This window comes from Haliotis rubra, unplaced genomic scaffold, assembly GCF_003918875.1.
Source record: "Haliotis rubra isolate DU_JTF1 unplaced genomic scaffold, ASM391887v1 Scf30, whole genome shotgun sequence".
Taxonomy (NCBI): domain Eukaryota; kingdom Metazoa; phylum Mollusca; class Gastropoda; order Lepetellida; family Haliotidae; genus Haliotis; species Haliotis rubra.
The window spans coordinates 3,074,634-3,097,137 of record NW_025766969.1 but is presented as its reverse complement, the minus strand read 5'-3'; the positions used below and the strand labels follow the sequence as shown (position 1 = coordinate 3,097,137).

The 22,504-nt window shown below is 40.9% G+C and overlaps 1 protein-coding gene across 1 annotated transcript in view; it reads left to right on the top strand.

Moving 5' to 3' along the window:
• LOC124282634 (adenylate cyclase type 3-like) overlaps window positions 1-22,504 on the top strand; it is a 56,933-nt gene that overhangs the window by 10,793 nt on the left and 23,636 nt on the right. The window contains exons 4-7 of the mRNA XM_046718663.1: window positions 2,511-2,629; window positions 19,197-19,308; window positions 19,517-19,644; window positions 21,548-21,706. Of these exons, the coding sequence (XP_046574619.1) occupies window positions 2,511-2,629; window positions 19,197-19,308; window positions 19,517-19,644; window positions 21,548-21,706 (518 nt within the window). The remainder of the gene's footprint in view (window positions 1-2,510; window positions 2,630-19,196; window positions 19,309-19,516; window positions 19,645-21,547; window positions 21,707-22,504) is intronic.

Below are 22,504 nucleotides of genomic sequence, written 5' to 3'. Positions count from 1 at the left end.
CAAGTCTAGTCACGTTAATCGTAAACCTAAGTAACGGGGCGGTGGGGTAGTCTAGTGGTTAAAACGTTCGCTCGTCACGCTGAAGGCCCGGGTTCGATTTTCCACATGGGTACAATGTGTGAAGCCCATTTCTGGTGTCCCCAGCCGTGATATTGCTGGAACATTGCTAAAAGCAGCGTAAGGCCATACTCACTTTAACCTGAGTATTATTATTTATATACATATATTTATTTATTTACGTCGCCGCTTTTCGGCACATAACCACTTTTCGGCACGTGGCTACTCGGCTATCCGGTATGTCCATTTCTGAGCATGCATTCCAAGAGCATACTGTTGTCTATGTGCTCTTGTCGTCATGGTAGAAATGAATATGATATGAAATTTGAGTTAGTTTGTCCTTTAACGCCGCACTCAGCAATATTCCAGTTAAGTGATGACGGTCTGTAAATATTTGACTCTGGACCAGACAATCCAGTGATTGACATCATGAGCATCGAACTAAGCAATTCGCTTACGATAACAGGCGACAACCAGGTCTGTGAACCCATCCTGTTAGTTGTCTCTTAGGACAGTGATGGATTGCTGAAGACCGAGGCGCATATTACTACAAAGCTTAATATATAATTAGGAAAATAGCTTGTTTAACGCCGCACTCAGCAATATTCCAGCTATACGGGGGCGGTGGGGTAGCCTAATGGTTAAAGCGTTGGCTCGTCACGCCGAAGACCCGGGTTCGAATCCCCACATGGGCACAATGTGTGAAGCCCATTTCTGGTGTCCCCCGCCGTGATGTTGCTGGAATATTGCTAAAAGCGGCGTAAAACCAAACTCAGTCAGCCAGGCAGTCCAGCTATATGGCGACGGTCTGTAAATAATCGAGTCTGGACAAGACAATCCAGTGATCAACAGCATGAGCATCGATCTAGACCAATTCTAACCCGGATCTTCACGGGTATGAAAAAACCCATCAACAAGTACATTGACACGTATTATACGAAAATAGAATCGTCCGAAAACAGATGGTTTCTTGTGACCTTATGCCCCCTTGTTGTGTTGTGTCAACATCCGCCTTTATTACCCACGTGGTCAACGTATGGGTAGTTGCATACTAATCTCGTACGTCACACGAGTGTCGTATCGCGTTGACCTGTGTCGTAACAAATTGACCTGAGATTCTAACAATTTGATTGGATAACCGATGACCTCTCAATTAGGTCACATTCTGACGTAACTATTTTTTCATTCATAACAAACACGTGAATTCATTCATTCTATAACTTAAATGCATTGTGGAAATGTAAACATTGCGAACGTTTGCCGTGTCGCTGTTTAATTGTGAGTCGAACTGAGACATTATATCCGTCGAAAAACATAAGCGCAATGTTTCCACCAGTGATGTTAGCCGAATGAAGCAACTGCAAACCAAGAAACGGGGTGCTGCGGCGTAGTTTACTGTACCATAGGAAGGACACTCGTTTCGTATAATTCGTATGTAATGTATGTATTCTCTATGTACACAACACTGTCAACATCATTCAGTTATACACGTGTGGAGGACAGGTGTACTCGATGCTTCATTCATCTCTATTCTTATCACACGTGACATCCACTCACCTTATATGGACTTACGGCGAGTGATATCACCTATCATGACACACATCACCTGTCATTAAATATGGTGTATTCAATATTGCAGTCATGGTAACAGCAATTTCCTTTTCTGTGCAGAGACAAATGAGAAATACTACAATGAATTATGATACGACGTCAATGCTAGTGCCTATAGAGAAGGTAGTCTGGGTGGATACAATACAGAAAAGTCACCCATCCGGATCATATCACATAGCCATTTCGGTGTATCGGGGGCGGATACAGCTTTTAAAAGGGGTGGGGGTGGGGTGTGTGTGTTGCACACTCTTGAGAAAGGGGTGGTGTGGGGTACACACTTCATTTTCACCCGTTTTCAATAGTCATTTAATACGATTTCAGGAAAAAAAGGGGGGGGGGGGGATGCGCACTCCTGAAACACCCACACACCCACACCCCGGATCCGCCTATGTGTACAGAGTTGCGTCCCTTGTCTAGGTCCAGGAACCTATGATTGTGGGTTCGAAATCCCGGTTCGGTTATATTAAGCTGACCGATTTGTCATCAACATACCCGAGTTCATTTGATTTTCCAAAGTGATACTTTATAATGACTGATACATGTCACTTACATCACTTATTCCCAATACATGCCGTGAATACTGCTAAATGCGCCATGATGGAATCACTGGATTGACTGGTCACTGGAATATTGCTGAGTGCTGCGTTAAACAACAAACAAACTTTAAATGTAGCGTTAAGTAAAAATAAACCACACAACTATTTCAGCTTCTTCCATCCAGTCCTTTTGGGACATTGCAAATCAGACATGATATCAACTCCATTGAAACCTGTACCTTTTTTCAATATTGCTGGTGCAGCTGTACGCAGTCACTCACTGTGATATATTGGATCTTTTTTCAGGAACGTCTTTTACTGTCTGTTCTACCAAAGCACGTTGCTGGCGAGATGTTGCGAGACTGGGGCGAGGGTGCGGACGGTCAGTTCCGAAAAATATTTTTGACCAGATATGAAAATGTGAGGTGAGTGTGATCTCAGATATGAACACAGTAACATCAGGACTCGTGAGAACACGAGTTGCACGACATACACGTGAGACGGGGGTGTCCACCCCCAGTCTGTGCTTCACAACATACACTAAACACTAGTGTTGGGAATTGGTTAAAATCTCATAATTGATGATTTGCTCATTACAACCGATCAATCATCGAAAATAATTGGTTAGCGTCATTTATGAAATTTGTTAATGCACATAAAAATAAGGGGAAAAAACATGTAGTTCTTTTGGGGCTTTTTGGCAAAATTTCACATCTTTAAAGGATGACTAGTATGTTAGGAACATAAATTTCTTGGAGCCTTTAAGATAAATTCAATCATGACTTGAAACGAGCTTGTAGAGCTTACAAAATGTAACAGACAAAACCAACCATGTGAAAAATATTGTTAATGAAAACAAGTGTTCCAAAATTGGTTGTGTTCGATTATGAGAAATTATGATCGATTGCTTGGTCGTTTAGTCACTACGACCAATCTTCGTTTATTTCAATTAATCGGACCACCACTACTAAACACATTATCGTCACGTGAATGGCGGATACAGCTTTTTGAGGAGAGAGGAAGGAGAGGGTTGCAACTCTTTAGAAGGGGTGGTTGGGGGTGCACACTTCATTTTCACCTGAGTTTCAATGGTCATGTAATAAACTTCCGCTATGTTGTGAATGGCGGATTATCTTTACAATGTAAATTTGTATTTGGAGCGTTATTCCAGCAGCTCCATCCTTTGGTGTCTACACTGCACTTCTTCTGAGGCAAAATCTAACCTGCTCTCGAAGGGCATCGTCGTATGGCACGTTGTATGGCACGTCGTATGGCACGTTGTATGGCACGTTGGATACACCTTTATGGATAACAACTTTTTGGGAAGGCTTTCCAAACGTTTTATGACAGCCATGTGAAAGATATTTTCAAATTTGATGAATCGGTGGCCCAAAAAAATGTTCACTGGAACTCCTTATTTGTCTCATGGCTTCTGTCCCCGTCTTTTCCAAGACTTAGTGAACAATTGACTTGGGAACAACATGTGTTTGTGACGGGTAGCACTAATGAGGTTGGGATCCTTATCTGGTATCACATCAATAGTGATTTATAAACACATCCCTATGATATAGTCGGAATCGGACCATGTTCTTTGGTTTCAGGGGCGGTAGGGTAGCCTAGTGTTAATGCTTTCGCTCGTCACGCTGAAGACCCGGGTTCGATTCCCCACATGGGTACAAAGACTGAAGCCTATTTCTGGTGACCCCTGTTGGGATATTGCTGTAATATTGTTAAAAGCAACATAAAACTAAACACACTCACTCACTCTTTGGTTTCAGCAGAGATTGATAATGGGACATATTTGTGGTTATAATTCTTCTGTCATATCAAATATCATAAGTGCTGGGTTTCCAAAACATCCTCTGTTGTAGTTCAACGATTGCATTACAACATCTTGACCAAAACCGCAGAGTTGACAGTAAAGAACAGAGAAAACGTGGATTACAATGCATTGTAAACCAAAAGTCACTGTGTTCTTTAATCTGATTGGTTGAAAAACGTGATCAAATGGTATTCGATTCCCGGAAATTCGCTGCGTATTAATACATACAAACATCGCTCACACCATTGTATTGTTACGTCGTCAGCAGTGATGACGTCATTCAAATCATATTGTGACGTAAAGTCCGAATGACGTCACAAATGAGCAGTTCCAGATGCTACCATGAGAGACAGCCGAAACGGCCGGTTGATGACATTTCACTGCTGTACCCGTACACGATGTCAATGAGTGCAGACACAAAAACGTGTGTGGACCTTTTGGTTTACTTTTGTGTTTACAATGTCGATAAACATCATGTGTTGGCCAATTTCCGGGTGTTATTGAGTATTTGAAGCACGGGAATATTCCATTTGAAACCTCCGGCTGACGCCGTCGGTTCCAAATGAATTCCCGTGCTTCAAATACTCAATAACACCCGGAAATTGGCCAACACATGATGTTTATTTCCTAAGTAATACTCTCTAAGCATTATAACAATTGTTATATTGTTTTCACTGTTTGCGAGGCCCATAGAAACGTGACGTCATGGCAACGCATTGTCGCCAAAAACTTAGATGACGTCATCGCCAAGGCTCGGTACACACGCACTCAACAATGCGTTCTGTAGGTACAGACAATACGTATTTCTTCTCCGTCCTACGTATTTGTATCGCGAATTAATCGCTCGAACTATGAGTTTAACAAGCAATCCCTGGTAGGAGTAGTGTTGAATGGGTTCGTTAATGATGACAATTATTATCATCGTTACATACAATCTAATGAAACAAGCACTACTTACGGCCTGGTCGATGACTATGTAATGGACAAAATGTGCTTGTAATCAGTGTGTCTATACACATATGTCAACACATTAGTGAGTAGAATGCCCCAACGTTTACCCTGAGATCTTCAGCTGACGCATTGCATACTCGGTTGCCACACCGTCTCCATGGAGATTAAACTTTGGTGCATTATATATCCGTGATACTGATAATGCAGAATAAGCATTCAGCTCAAAATCTACTTAATCCCAGCGGTAGGATTATTACAAAAGGGTTAGCAACAAGGCTGCGTGGTAATGCACGTGGAAGCATGCCCACCTCACCTGCAGTCACTGCTGGTAACGTCATAGCAAATGGTGGACATGTGATTTCTGAGGCAAGATTCTGCAACATTAAGAATTGCTTAAGAATTAATTTCAGTATGTGTAGCGATTATGGAAACATTTAAACATAAAAGCAACATAAGGTCAAAGTTGCGTGCTCTATTTATACTTGTGCTATATTTTAGATTGATAGTTCTAGAAGATACTACAAGGTACTACCAGGGCCTTTCCAGCATTGTCTTACCCAGATGTTCCAGAACAGTTACGCTATAAATAAGGGGCGCGTTGTTGCCTCAGACATTTCTCATTACATCTCATGTAAGAAGAAGACACGCAGATTACTTGCCACCCTGGATTCTCAGCCTAGGCCTCATTTGGGAGTGAGTGAGTTTAGTTTTACGCCGCGCTCAGCAATATTCCAGCTGTATGGCGGCGGTCTGTAAATAATCGAGCCTGGACCAGACAATCCAGTGATCAACAGCATGAGCATCGATCTGCGCAATTGGGAACCGATGACATGTGTCAACCAAGTCAGCCTGCCTGACCACCCTATCCCGTTGGTCGCCTCTTACGACAAGCATGGGCAACTGATGGTTCATTCTAACCCGGACCTTCACGGGTAGGCCTCATTTGGAAGCTTGATCACTGTTGCAGCAAACTGAATATGACTATCACTGTCTTTATGTTGTATTGCTTTTATAGTGCCTTTGTATTTGTACCTCCATTTTACTTTTACTTTTATTGCAATACCTTTGTTTCCAGTTGTATTGGTTTGTAAATGGAGCTACGTTTAAATACAATTGTTGATCATACCACATTTTGTTATGTTTGTTGGTTAAACCAAAAAATCAAACATAATTAAAACACAATTATCACTTATTCATGACATATAATATACATTGCTGGTTCTGAAAAAACATATAAACAAAATTATAAGCGTACAATCGCAAATCAAAAGCGCAATATTGTGTACTTGGGTTTACTTCCCAAGAAACGAAGCAGCCGGGATACCGAACCCAGTCAGAGCGGGTGGGTGTGCACTCAAGTGTAACGGCTGGTTCATTTGCATATGCCCTCACGGCTCATTGTGTGTGTATATATAGAGATGTTGGGTTTTGTAAATACATGCTCATTTTTTGTGTATAACATTTTGCAATCAACAGACATCATAACATGTCATGTGTTCAAGTATCACACCTGCCTGTCTGTGTAATTACATAATGTGACAGAGACCGAACTCGGGCCATAAATCAATGCATTTTGTTTATGGTGTATAGCCTGATAGGTGTTAAGTTCAAATTGCATGTGGTCAGTGATAGCAGCTGTGTATTGAATATTGTCATTAGCAGACAGGCAGGCAGACACACAGGTGTCAATAAAACAAGACATTGAGTTTTGTCTGTGACAACGACATATCTATATCACAGTTAGAAATTCTGTCAACGCTAAATAATGACATTGCTTTTAAGTATCGACCTGAGAAAGTGACTCGGTAAGAAGAACGTGTGGTTAAATAGACAAATGAAATGATATAAACAGTTAATTTACTGTCATAACATATAACAAGCTTGCGCCTGTGAGATATCAACAAAACATTAGAAAAATAGCTCACACCAAAGTCTTCACCGAGTATTCACCGGACAACCCGCTTCCAAGTTGCGCGAACCTATTTCACTGCGCACGTGCTATGAGCGCAGCCCAGCTGTTGAAACCACTTGAATTCCCACCAAACGCTGGGGGGAAAATTAGTGAATCGTTTGAACTCCGATTTCGCGCGTTTTTTCATCGCGTTATTTTTCAACTTTATAAGTTAAATTTGCATTTTTGACGATTTGTTTCGGTAAGTCCATACCGAAAGGTATCAGAATCTGCAAAGTTGTGTTTTACGTTGCATGTGACCTTTAAGTTTCGGTTTATGAATCAGCTAGGTAACATCTGTCAACAATGCACACAAACCCAGCAGAGCCTATCAAAACTTCCTGAAAAGAACGTATACACCAGTGTTTGATTGTGGCTTAAAATACATAACCTGATAAATATTTAATCGATGGTGATACATTTGAAATAGGTATCGTAGGTTTGTTTGGGATCGATGTTCGCAGTGATTCGGCGACGGTTTTAAGCCCTGTGACGTTTCGAGAAAGCTTCCAATGTTTTAGTCAAATCCAACAGTCAGGGGTATTGTAAAGTTTAAAGTAAGCTTAAAGTAATTGTTTTGCCGCCAGTTTATACTAGTATCTGATGAATAAGGTAATACACGATTTTTCGTACGAGGACAAACTATAATCAACATAGATATACAGGTTCTCTCTGACGCCAGAGAACCATATTGTCAAGTTCATTATCAAGGCAATGACTGACAACAGAAAAAACGCGTCACCATATATGCCTCAGTATACCTGTGTGGTTGGCCTTTGATGTTAGTTAGGGAAATCTCATCATACAATGTATTGCCGGAAATGCCTGAACATGTTTTTACCTCGGGGTCAACAATTATAAAATCGTTCCAAGGACATGCTGGTGTTGTTAGACACTGACAAATAGTGTGTTGTGGATCGAAGTATGTTTCTTGGCCCCTCCCGTAGGACAAAAAAATATATATGTATATACTCCCCATCAAATGTTTAGACTCACTAGTGTAAATGTAGCCATTTACTTAAGTCAACTGTTCTAAAATAAATTTTGCAAAACGTTCCATACTGTTTAAAGGTACTGTTTACACATGAACTGATGTATTGTAAAACACATTTGTAACGTTGAAAAGATTATTGTCATGAGATCAATAAATGATGAAACTCAGTGAAAATTGACGAATTCGTAACAAAACTTTACACCAAAACGCAGCTGTTCACATGCATGATATTTGCACATGCTTTACGGCAATTTGATGCATGATCCTCGTACAATTCATCTGCATTAGGTTTTCAGTTGGTTCCCCAAGTTAGTGGAGAAATTCATCTTCGCTGTAACCATACATATATACATAACATATAGTGAGTGCTTTAAGTGAGTCTAAACTTTTGATGGGTAGTATATATATATATTCAACGTGTATTGAAGCGCTAGCTGGAAATATACCAAACAATTGTTAATGATGGGTCTTCATTTATTAATGTACCCGCCACCCAGACCCACACCCCTACTTGCCTACCCCACCCGCTCCCAATATTCAAGATCCCTGACTTATTTTCTGTATACATCCTGTCTCAAACAATCTTCCAAACCAGTGCCCTCTCCCCTTCTCTCGCCCGTAAGGTCGTTAAAGTGACGTCAAAATAATATATACCCAAGGAGTGTTCTTCCATGGCAAATGTTACCAGCTCCTCGTCCGAATGAATATCAATATACATAAAGTATTGAATTGTTGATCAACTAGGTGTGGTGTTTGTTGAGAGAATCCAACCTGAAGTTTGATGTAGACGGGCCTGTGCAGGTATTTTTATTATTCTGCAAATGATATATCATGCAAGTACAGATTTTCGTTAATGATGATGATGTGCTCGTGGCCTAATTATCCCGATTTCTTTTTACAAATACATGTAGACCCTGTTACAAACTCATCAGTGGTATATGTCTTGAAATTCCCAAAATAATGTTCAAACGGTTTTCCATTTTGTTATTCAGATAGGTTCAAGTTTTAAGTAGGGATACCTATTGGTTTGTATTCTTAGTGGACAAAGTAAAATGTCCACTGTTCATTTGAAATAGAAACGATACATTTACGTCATTTTCCAAGCTGCATTAGAATAATGTTGAGTGAGCGAGTGAGTACAGTTCTAAGCCGGCCGCTTTTAGCAATATCCCAGCAATATCATGGCGGAGGACACCAGAAATTTGCTTCACACATTGTACCCATGTGAGGAATCGAACCCTGGCCTTCGGCGTGACGAACGAAGGTTTAACCACTAGGCCACCCCATCGACCCTGGAATAATGTTTTGTATCCGTCAATATTTGATACATTAAACCTCTCGTGAGATGGTCATGTGGCACTCAGACATTGTGAAAGCGAAAACAGCAGCGTGGGCACCCCCTCCATACACGACACGACACGACACAATCACGTGCAGCATCATGGAACCAAACAAAACAATTTCCGATGATGAATGATAGTACTTTTGTAATTCTTAATGTCACTTCTGTGTTTTCCTAATCCAAATTAACAAACATACTGCTATTTTTTTCAATAAGATTACAGTCGTTTGGCTTATCGACCGCATGGAAATATGATAAGACTGGCGCGAACTCCTGGACAGATGGATTAAATGAATGGACACGGGTGTTTTGTATGAACGTGTAGGAGTAAGTCTTCACAATGGGAGGTCAGACAGGTGGCTTCGGAAGCTAAGGTCAAGGTCAGAATCAGGGTGAATATGTCTATACATGTTAACTGCTATTTGCTTCAACATATGTTATATTTGGGATTACACTTTCTTAGCAAAGTGACCCGTGAAGGTCAGGGTTAGAATATTGATCTTCAGTAACCCATGCTTGTCGCAAGAGGCGACTAACGGGATCGGGTGGTCAGGCTCGCTGACTTGGTTGACACATGTCATCGGTTCCCCATTGCGCAGATCGATTCTCATGCTGTTGATCACTGGATTGTCTGGACCAGACTCGATTATTTACTGACCGCCGCCATACAGCTGGAATATTGCTGAGAGCGGCGTAAATCTAAAATCACTCACTCACTCACTCACTCTTAGCAAAGTACAGATTCTAGTCCTCTTGTTTGATTGAGTCCCATTCGGGATTCGAACCCATACCCTCAGAGTCAGGCACCTTATCGCCAGCACACAAAGTCAGCCGCCTAACCCGCTCAGCCACCGCGACTTACAGGAAAGTGTAATCTAAATATAACATATGTCACATTTGACCACTCTCTAAACGGCATTGTGTAAACATGGTATTTGCTTCCTGGAAATGTGGTTAGTGTCTCTTTGTGACCTATTCAACACACGCACGCACGCACGCACGCACGCACGCTCGCTCAAAATCCCAAACATACATACCCAATGGATATTCGAATTTATGCTGAATTCTGTATTGAGCTAGATTTTGATGACGTATTTCGCTATTTTCCTGTCAACGGTAATTTTCATATAAAATGATTATATAATGATTTTCCCGGTATCAAATTAGAAGATAAAGCTACTCTGTTTTCAATTTTGCGGTCCTGTATCGTTGATTAAAGACCGCTAAATGTAATTTAAAAACCGAACGCGACATTTTCGATGAAGCCTATTTTAAAAGGTCATTTTCAGCACTTGAACTTTGTCTAAAATAATAGTGGATGGTATCAAGAAACGGGAAATTTCCCGCATAATTCGAAACTGTGAAGTGTAGTTGTGTGCGTGGGATATTTTGATTTTTATTGGACTTCAAAGTGAGGGTTGAAGGGGAAGGACATATATGTCCCTGTGGCACCCAGGGGGCTAGACCCGGTTTTGGATACTGTCGCTTTTGCGCCGCTGACGGATGTTCCAGCTTCGTAATTTCTTCACTGGGATTAGAGTCAAGAAATTCTTCTTCGAAACCTTTCGCTTTTTACTTCAAAAACATCAAAGATGCTGCCGAGGTAAAAATCGCCGTTGTCCGAATCGGTCACTTTAATTATAGCGGTCTTAAACTGCCATTTAAGTACGGTTTTGGTGAGCTCTCAGCCAATCAGAATCGAGTATCACACAATGTGGTTGCTAGAATCAAGAATAAGATGCCCGTTTACACTATCTGCAGTACGGTTTCAGGAATGTGACGTCAAGTTTAAGGTAATATTACTCCCGATTGTTTCATCATGGCAATAATACTCGGCCAAGTGTTACCTGCTTTCACGCCGTATACAGGTATAACCTATTAACAGGTGGTACGTTCAGGTGATACCGACACATCGCTTTGAAGTGCTTTTCTATCAGGTTTTACGTCACAGTAGCCTATAATAAGATCGTTATTCGGCTGGAGTTGTTGTGGATGCAGTTCAATCGAAGGATATATTGAACGCTATATTACACTAACACAAACAGGAACCTTTGTGTAACATGATCATTGGCAGAGAGATGACAAACATGACCTCAATTAGGCATCCAGGTAATGGCGGACTAAACTCACCTGTAATTAATTACCTGGACAGGTGAATCAATAAGGACGTGCACCTACCAGGTAACCGAGCTCTCGGCGGGTATGTCGTTTGATCTTGCCGACGTCTTGTTAACAAAGCTTCCAGTACAGATGTAGAGACTTTATTTAGCACTAAATCAAGTCGACTGATCACTCAGTAACAGCTGGTAATTTTGATGAGAGCTGCTGGTCACTCTACCCTAGACGACAAGGCCTGATTACGTTAATAGTGCAATATTACACAGCTGAGATGCAGACTGTAACTTAGATGCAGACTGTAACTAGACACATGGGTGCTGGGGTAGCCAAGTGGTTAAAGCGGTCGCTCGTAACACCGAATACCGAGGTTCGATTCCCCACATGAATACAATGTGTGAAGCCCATTTCTAACATCCACTGCCGTGATATTGGTGGAATATTGCCACAAGTGGCGTAAAACTAACTCACTCACTCACATTACACAGGTTAGATGCAGACTGCACCTTGTAGGTAAACTGCATTCATCAATCGTTTGAAATATACCGCCAGATTTGTACAGTTTGGGATTACAAAAAGAAATACACTTAGGTGTTTTCAAAATCATTTGGCTGTGTCTAGCATGAAGGGATTGTATGTAAAAATAGAAGTGTATGGCATTAAATTGATTTCTGAATCAATAAAATTAAATGTAGTTCAGGGCAGCTTCAGTACCATAGTGTTTGGAGATCACATATCGCTGTACAGACAGGTACGTTACACGTCATTATTGTCATATATAGACTTAATGACACATCCTGCAGGTGAGTTGGGTCATCAGTACTTTTCACATTGCAGAACTTCTGTATTAGCATCAATTACGATTAATGCTCAGAAAATGTGAAGAATTTATATTTGGAAAATGTGAAGAAACTCCTGGCATTCATCTCATAATATTTTTAATACGGCGTGTAGCTAGAATTCTGCAATGAATCTTCCCCAGGATACAAATATAGTTTTAATGGAAGGCTATCTTTAGATCCCTAGGCTATAGTTTGTTTGTGATTCATTGAAAGAGCCTAAATGAGTTTCCGATAGTGAGAACAGAAGGGTTTCCATTGATTATTCAAACTTGTATGTAATCAAATTTCCACCAATCGATAAATAAAGGCGACAAAAATATTTCCATAATCGTAAGAAATCTCTAAAGAAACAGCTGTTCGATTCCGATATATGTCAAGCTTATGTTTATGAACCACTATTTATGGTCAAATCCCACAGGAGCAAAAAGGATTTGCATATTGTTTCTGTCAACTATGCGTCAAATTTGGAATGTCCTTGATATGCCTTACAACTAACCAAACATTTTGAATGTTTTACTGATGCCTTGACAGACTGTAGAGATCCAATAACATGTCCTAACATTATGGGAACGATTCTGACGTCAAACGTCTTGTCATAGGGTCATTTTTAATAGTCTTTTTATCACTATCGATTTTTGTGCATGTATCTGAACATGATACAAAGGAAAAGACTTTACGATTTTCTTATATTTTAGTTCAGGTCGTGAAATCAGTGAAAGGGAATTGACTATTTGGCCGTTTTTTGAACTGCGTCATAATATCGGTATTCCAAAGCTTAAGTTAAACATCTTGGCTAATTGCGTTGTTTTTAATTCACCTGGACGCCAGACTCATAAGCATGAAAAATAAACAGATGAGCAAGAACGAGCGCACAGCGTTTTCAGTAACCGCCTATCAGCGTTCTTGGGTTACAAAACGCCAAGCCCCTGTAATGTACCTCATTTCATACACCAAACTTCAGTCCATGTACAAAATATATGCGCAGTAGTGGTATGTTTTATTTGGATGTAAATCAATACCTATTCAATATCCCAGTGGACGTGGCACACTTATTAATTACTTTGTCAACAGCTGAGCGTGAGCGACGTGACGCTTCACAGGTTATTGGGAAGCACGATTCCTAACGTCGGTATAGGGTTTACTGTATGCTGTTGCAGGTCGAGTTGCCCGTAGAGGCGCTGATACCGGTGAATGTAGTTTCACTTTGTCTAAAGGGGCAATAGTGAGTGAGTGAGTTTAGTTTTAGGCCGCTTTTAGCAATATTTGAGCAATATCGCGCTAACCACTGCCTCAAGGAGCAATGGACGTTTTGCTTCATTCTAACAGGTTACATCACTAGTTCCCATCGTTCTCACAGCCCATAGCCATCCGACGTCGTTGCAATACATTGTCCTAAATATTTGAAGATGGTCGGATATAATGCGTTTGACGTCACAACCGTTTTAATGTGACGTCGTTCCAACAATAGTCTAACTAAGATACTATACTCTTTAAAAAATTTGGAGAACCTGAACTTTCAATTTGGACAGGAAGTATAAGCGTTAACAAAGACAGACATCTTATGAACGCACCACCATTTCTCTCTGTCTCCACCCCTAAACACAACGCATGGGATGCACGTCCACAACGCAGTAGCCCCATACACGTGCATGGGGTGTCATTCTTGATTTTGACGGTTTTCAAGAAGGTCGATAAATCACTGTAGACTATTAATTGTGACAATCATCTTGCATCACTCAGTTGTTAGTGTTTGTTTCTAGCCGTTTTTGTTTTTTGAAAATCGTACACATGCAAATTTCACAACGTCATACACCAATCATCTTTCAAGAGCGATTACTGTACCAAAACACTATGGTTACAAGGAAGTGCAAGTTGTGATGCACTCTCAAAACATTCATTATTATCATATCAACATTGATTGACTCCGATATATCTCCCAATTGTTTCAATCGTAAATTAGGAGCTGTAGGGTAGCCTAGTGATTAGAAGGTTCACTCGTCACGCTGAAGACCCGGGTTCGATTCCCAACATGGGTACAATGTCTGAAGCCCATCTCTGGTGTCCCCCGCCATGATATTGCTGGAATATTGCTAAAAGTCGCGTAAAACCATACTTTACTCACTCACTCACTCACTCAATCGTAAATTAAAAATGAGGTTCCCCTACTTTGTTTTAATAGTATATTTGCAGTGTTGACCCGGAAACCCACTTTTTATACATATTTGTGAAGGATAACTTTGGGAGTGTATCGAAAAAACTATTTGGTGCTATCTGATGATCCCCTACTCATGACATTATCATTAATGTTCAAAGACATTCACCAAGGCTCGAGATTTCCGAACTGATTCGCTTCGGATTGACAATTGAGCATCAGCTTTGTCAAGCTATGAAAAATTGTTAACATTTGTTAACATCCTTCAGTTGTGTTTTACAGCAATGGCGTTGTGTTTCTCCATTTCCTTAGAGGGAAAGTTGTATTTATGTCGGATACTTCACCAAGCCTCCAGTGATTAAGGCTGCGAGACTCAGGGCAACGCTGAACCACGTCAACCATGGTTGCCTGAAATGTTGTAACCCCGGTTGACTTAAATCACTGAGATTTTATTTCTCCAGACAGTCAAGTATATCATGTCTGCGCATATCTGAAACAGACCTCAAACAGAAAATGTTGGGAACAGCTGCTTTTCAGATGTACCGCCCGTAAACGGAAGCTGATAATTCATTTCTGAATCCCATCTGAATTCTTCCGTGGAAGAAAGTAGTACGATGTCCGGCGTGTTAGTATATGGAAATGAGAGCAATGTACAATAGTGATTAGTTATATTGGTTTATTGGGGAGTGATCGATCAGATATTGATATCGGCGTCGTTGAAGGCAATGTGGTACCAATGATTAAGAAACTAGACATGAAACCTTGAAAGCTTGAATAAATCAAATAAATGTACGACGTGGTGATTGTGTATCACATGGGTACTTAATCATTGTCAGAGCTATAATGTATGTTGAAATTGCAACAATCAATCAGGTGATTGTCAGTAAACAAGCTTACAGATTGGCGTATTAAACGGCATTCTTTCAACATGTTGAAAGACAGCAAAAATAACATACAATGCCTGAAAATAACCAGGATCAGATTCCATCGGACGCAAGAGGCAAAGTAGCGGTGAACATTATGTTAAAGGATCCCTGAAAATCAGCGAATTCCTGAAATGTTGTGAAATCCTACAACGTGAGGATGAAGCGGGTTAGACGGCTGACTTTGTGTGCCGGCGATTAGGTGTCTGATTCTGAGCGTGTGGGTTCGAATCCCGGATGGGACTCAACCCAACAAAAGTACTAGAATCTGTACGTTACCGAGAAAGTGTAATCCCAAATATAGCATATGTTACATATGACCACTTTCTAAATGGCGCCGCCTCCGTGGTGTAGTGGTTAGAGCGTCCACCCGGAGAGCGGAATGTCGCAGGTTCGATCCCCGACCGCGTCATACCAAAAGACGTTAAAATATGGTACTTGTTGGTCCCTGCCTGGCGCTCGGCATTAATGGGTACAACAAGGACTGGTCGGCTCGGAGTCAGTATTATGTGTCTGAGTGGGGTATTCATGCTTCACTGCGGCATGGTATCTCAGTGGGCTAGCACTAAAAACCAGCTTCAGTCAGGGCTAGTACAAGCAGCCGCACCTACACATACACACGCATGCACGTCGTCATATGAGCGAAATTTTCTCAAGCACGACGTTAAACCCAATTCCACCACCACCACTTTCTAAATGGCAAATTCGTGCAGGATTGTATAAGTTAGTTGATTGCAGTTGAAGAATTGTAGAGGGCAGATAGTCTGTATCAACTGACGAGAGGGAATCCCGTACAGCCACCACGAATAGTTAGGATCCTTTTTGAGGCATACGTGATCTAAACGTTTTGACATTGTTATTAAAATATCAGATATGTTTATATACATGAACATTTGACTTTAAAGAGGTCGACAATGGCAGTTCATGCAATATTTATACGTTTAAAAGTGCCACTATTTCCCCGATACCCTGTGGGGACAAATAATTGCACAAAGGCAAGAATGGATCAGGTAGTGAGTGAATTATTTGGTTTTTACGCCTCTTTTAGCAATATTCCAGCAATATCACGACGGGAGACACCAGAAATGGGCTTCACACATTGTACCCATGTGGGGAATCGAACCCGGGTCTTCATGGTGACGAGCGAACGCTCTAACCACTGGGCTACCCGACGACCCGATCAGGTAGTGAGGATCGGTGACTTGAAACGAAGCACTCATAACATCAACCACTGTTTTATTTGGCCCAGGCACGATCATTTACAGGTAGCTGGAATATTGTGGAGTGGGGTGTTTAGCCAAAAACATAACCATTGGCTCGTTACGTGACCAAAGCCGATAGCACGAGTTACACTTTGGAAACTAAACAAGTGGCGGCACTTGGATTTATTGATTCTACAGACATTTATAATATCTAAAAACTGTAATCACACTTTAGTTGTCATGAAATCCATGTTAAACGCGCCATCGCCCGGCAACCTAACATCAGTGTGTTCTGATCGCTGGTTCATTAGAGCAAATGACCAAACACTGATGACAAGCTGGGATACATGATGCCGACTGTGTAACAACGATCCTATAATGACTCCTATTTTCTAAATCTACGTAGTACATCTTAAACCATCGTCAACCTGACCTATGGCATGATAAACAAACAACCCTTCCAGAACAATAAGCTGCTAGCGGCAATTTCTTTTGACATTTTATTCTCGTATGACGCAGAATTGTCCTACGGTACCAATATCTAATCGATATTGTAATGATTATCAAAGCATTTAGTGTGCAATGAGAGCGATATTTATCCATGTTATGGGCCGTGTAGTATCGAACTCTGAAAGAATACACCCAATGGCCCTAACGATGTGTGACAATGGGATCTCAGGGTTATAGGGTGTTCCTAAAGACACAATAGTTCAGCGACAAAACATGGTCACAAACTAATTAGTACCTGTAGCTCGTTGGGTAAACACTGTGCTTCAAAGGATGTTGATAACATCCTCAACCAGGGCTAGTTTTTGATGACCACCCGCCCATAACAATGATACGTTTCAGCATATCTGGTGAAGTGTTTATTGGTCTTGTTTGAATCAATGGAAGGTAATGTTGCAAAACATGCGTCCACCGTGACATATGAGCGCCATTAGCGAAAGTAAACGGGTTTAGTACCACACTCGGGATATTAACTAGGTTTATGTTGCGACTTCCACATAATTTATTAATGGTGAAGGAATTTATTGCCACGAAGTACAAAACCACGCGTATTGTTGAGACTGTCAGGTACGATGCCGCCCTCCATCTGCAGGTATAATGGAAGCAGATGGGTGTACGGACGGATGCTGATGGACAATCGTTGCTGAGACATTATAAGGTCTTATGTCTCAGACGCAAGAGCCCTATTGGAATTGTTCGATTTTGTTTTATTATTGATACATGTTTCCAGTGTTTGGTTGAACAAAAATAATATTTTCTGTTTTATGAATTAGTCAATGTTGGATAATGAGTCAAGTCTTTTAAACTCCACCGGAAGTTTTATCGGTGAATAACTCCGCTTTTCTCATTTATATGCGGTCTGTTTGTAACGTAAGAGTTTCTCTATAGTCAATAGAGTATAGTTTACGGTATAACTAATGGCCATCTATAACCAAAGGAATTATTTTATGACAAGAACATCAATATTATATTAATTTGGAAATGGTAAAAATTCTAACATGTCAGTACAGTGAAGACTCAAACACGCATGCGCGCATATAGAAGTCCATGCACGAACCTTTTAGCTTCATTGTACCTGTAATTTAGACAAGACATGGGAATTTTGAATCTGTTGACATTTCCAGCTGAGTGTGTTGTACGTATGTTTGTAGCTACGGGTATGCACACACACGGATCATATTTCCGTCTCTATACATTAAAAAACATATACGGCTGTGAAGACTCAGGAAGTGTAGACATTAAAATCAGTTTTGTTAAATAGTTTCATGTTACCGTTCGTTCACAGTTTATACACTTGTTCATATCTCTTTTCTTATTTCGTATCTGTGTCAAAATTTATGTTACTGCAACTTATTAATTTTGGTTCTATATATATTTTTCATATCAGGTCTAAGATTGTTCCATGCGAACACTTTTTAGCTGTTGCATTGAGTGAAAACATTATTTTAGTCAAAAGAAGTTATGAATTCGGAATTAATTTAAATCCTCCCTTTGTTCCTACGGGACAAAAAGGATGACGAATGATTAGTTTCAAAAATTACATGGAAAAGAAAGTATATTTTCACGAGATATAGACTTGTGGACTTGTGAATCTAATCAAACGTGTACAATATTACATTTACCATGCCTATATAAAAAACAGAAATATGTATTTAGAAACACCTTAAACTTCATTTGTATATTGTTGTTAACTATGTATAGTTATATAATAATAATAAATAATTAGTCCATTTATATTGCGCTAAATCCACACCGACAGCATGCTCATAGCGCAGACAAGATAGAATTTAGTCATTTTAAAACATAGAGAAAGGTATGTCTTTAGGTTTGATTTGAAACATGTGACTGTTGGGCTTGTTCTAAGGTGAGCTGATAGCTCATTCCAGTTCATCGCGGCCGCCACTTGGTATATGGGCCCTTGGTCTCATTACAAATAAACTCCTTTGACTTTGACTTTGACTGGACAGGGCCGCCTCAAGAAGATGACTTTCTTGTGCACGGTAGTCTGTATAGCCAGGAACATATACACCTGAATAATTTCATGCCATAATATCCTAATGTACTCCTTGATGAATACATTCACCAAACATATTTGCCATCACTTAGAGTTGTTAGGCTATGCAGTGTAAATAAATGGTCTGTATTGCCGTAGTGAATTAAATCCAATCATTGCGTATTCTACTCCTTACAGCATCCTCTTTGCCGACATCGTGGGTTTCACCGCCATCTCTTCATCATGCACTGCTGCAGAGCTCGTCAAGACACTAAACGAGTTATTCGCTAATTTCGACAAGCTCGCAAATGTAATTAGAATTACATTTTATGAAAGTCTTTTTCACTAATTTGCCAAATCTATTTAAAAAACCACACTGAACATTTAACAAATTAATTGATTTCAAATTAACATTGAAATGTACCGATTAACAGACGACAACTAAAAATGCACATTGATTTTGCTCCAATAATTGTCATTGATTAAATGATTTAGTGTTACTTTCTCCTTACTTATAGAAGTTCCACCAGCATCGGATAAAGATTCTGGGGGACTGTTACTACTGTGTGTGCGGCGCCCCCGACCCTCGACCCGACCACGCCGTCCTCTGCGTACACATGGGCCTGAACGTCGTCGACGCTATAACGTATGTAACCTCACTATATCACACGCACGCCGTACGCCGTACTATTCCAGACCCGTGAAGATCCGGGGTAGAATAGTTCTTCAGCAACCCATGTGCTTGCCATAACTGACTGACTGACTGAGTTTGGTTTTACGCCGCTTTTAGCAATATTCCAGCAACATCACGGCGGTGGACACCAGAAATGCTTGCCATAAAAGGCGACTATGCTTGTCGTAAGAGGCGACTAACGGGATCGGGTCGTCAGTTTCGCTGACTTGGTTGACACATGTCATAGGTTCCCAATTGCGCAGATCGATGCTCATGCTGTTGGTCACTGGATTGTCTGGTCCAGACTCGATTATTTACAGACCGCCGCCATATAGCTGAGATATTGCTGAGTGCGGCGTAAAACTAAACTCACTCACTCACTCCGTACAATTCCAGCTATATCAGTAGACTGGACAAAACACACCGCTTATTACACTCATGTGAGACATCAATTTAATCCTGGGTAGGCTAATTGATCCATTAGGGTACCCAATAGTCCACTTGTAGATTCCATATTGTGTTATCTTGGTGTCTCTTATCTCTGCCGAGTATAAGCCTGCTGACATTCAGAAGGCCATTCCACTGTACCAGATTACAATGGATGATAACGAGGTTGCTTTTGCTAACATCTGCAGCCATCACATGGATAAAACACGTACATTTTCAGGAACCGAATACAATTCCTTATTGTTTGACATGGATGCCTAGCCAGCATCATTCTTGTTTTTCCGTTTACATTAAAGAAGGACCTAGGTTGACTTAAACAACAGTCTAACTTTACATCCCTCAATTAACGGTAACTTGATCAGCTTGTTTTAAAAATTACACACAATGTTGCCACGTTGTGGGTGTCTAGAACTTGGCAGAAAATGGGTACTGATAATTTGAATAAAGTTTGATAATATCCCTTGGATCTGTCCCAATTTTTCATAATATTCTTGACAAGATCCCAGTATTCCATGATATCCCTTGACTAGACCCATGTATTCCATGATATCCCTTGACAAGATCCCTGTATTCCATGATATCCCTTGACAAGATCCCTGTATTCCATGATATCCCTTGACAAGATCCCAGTATTCCATGATATCCCTTAACAAGATCCCTGTATTCCATAATATCCCTTGACTAGACCCATGTATTCCATGATATCCCTTGACTAGACCCATGTATTCCATGATATCCCATGACTAGAATCCAGTATTTCTTCACATCTTGGAATAGATTCCGGTATTTCATGACATCAAATAAACAGTTCCCAGTGTTTTACGAAACCCCTGAACAGATCCCAGTATTTCTCCGTATTGATCCCGGTAGTTCACGACATACCATAAATAGGTACCTGTGTTCTATGGCATCCCCCGAAAAGCTCCCAGTATTAAAAGCCTGTAGCAAATTGCGAAAAGAGAATGTTGAGGCTCTATTACTGTGTTGAGTGCTGTTCCGATCGCAAGGGGGCATTGGTCACACGACCAAACACTGACTTACCTGGGCCAGTGTCCCTGTTTTACTGATCGTCATAATATGGCCGGAATAATGCTGAGTACCGATTTCAATTACGAACGTCTAACAACGACGGCAATGTACGCGAATGACCCAGTCGTCTGAGTTACCGCATATTGCTGTGCAGGATTGCCTCCCTTAGGCGTACCAGAAACCTATGATTATGGGTTCGAATCCCGGTTTGCCCTGATAATTTTTCGATGTTTGTCTGCACCATACATGTGTTCACGTGTTTGTCCAAAGTGGCCAGCGTTCCCCTCACGTGAAGCTGGCGCCGTTATCTAAAGAACTGCTGTTCAAATCGGCGTTAAGCATCCCACTTACAACCAGGAACGAACTAAACATTTTGTATCATGCCATGCTTACGTTCCAGATACGTGCGAGAAAAGACAAAGAGGGACGTTAACATGCGCGTAGGAATACACACCGGAGCAGTGTTAGGAGGCGTACTGGGGCAGAAACAATGGCAGTATGACGTGTTGGGAAAGGAAGTGATTCTAGCTAACAAGATGGAGAGCGGCGGAGTCCCAGGGTAGGTGCCGTAGCTGCTACGTTAACAGTTACCAGACGTCATCACTGGTTTCCTGTGTTCCACTTTTGTAGTTGTCACACCCTTTTATGGGTAAGAGGCGACTAACGGGATCGGGTGGTCAGGCTCGCTGATTTGGTTGACACATGTCATCGGTTCCCAATTGCGTAGATCGATGCTCATGCTGTTCATCACTGGATTGTCTGGTCCAGATTAGATTATTACAGACCGCCGCCATATAGCTGGAATATTGCTGAGTGTGGCGTTAAACAACAAACCAACCGACCCTATACGCTTCAGCTGGTTATCGAGGACGATTGTGCCCTAGCGTGACCGTTTCATAGACTAAATACCTGGCCCCAGTTGACCATTCTTTCAACCACAGGCAAATTGTAGCGCAAATAGGGTCGCGCAACAAAGAGAAAATGACAAGTCTTCCCATATGCGAGCTCGCTTCGCTCGCATATTGGAAGACTGGTCATTTTTCTCTTTGATGCGCAACTCCATTTGCGCTACAATTTGCCTGTGTTTCAACTAATGACGAGGAAGGTTGAGCTTGCATGGTGATGACACTCCTGAAGAAGTGACTATTGTGACAGAGTATGTTCCTGGTCAAGCCCTACCAATCGAAACCAGCAGACATCAATTATGCAACTAATTAGCAATTAATTTTTGTTGTTGATATTTACACACTTTAATAAGAAATTGATACCAAATATGTCCAGAGGAGACACGATCCCAATAAAGTCTGCATTGTAATGATTGAAACATTTCCAAGGATAGCAAACAGTGAACCACACA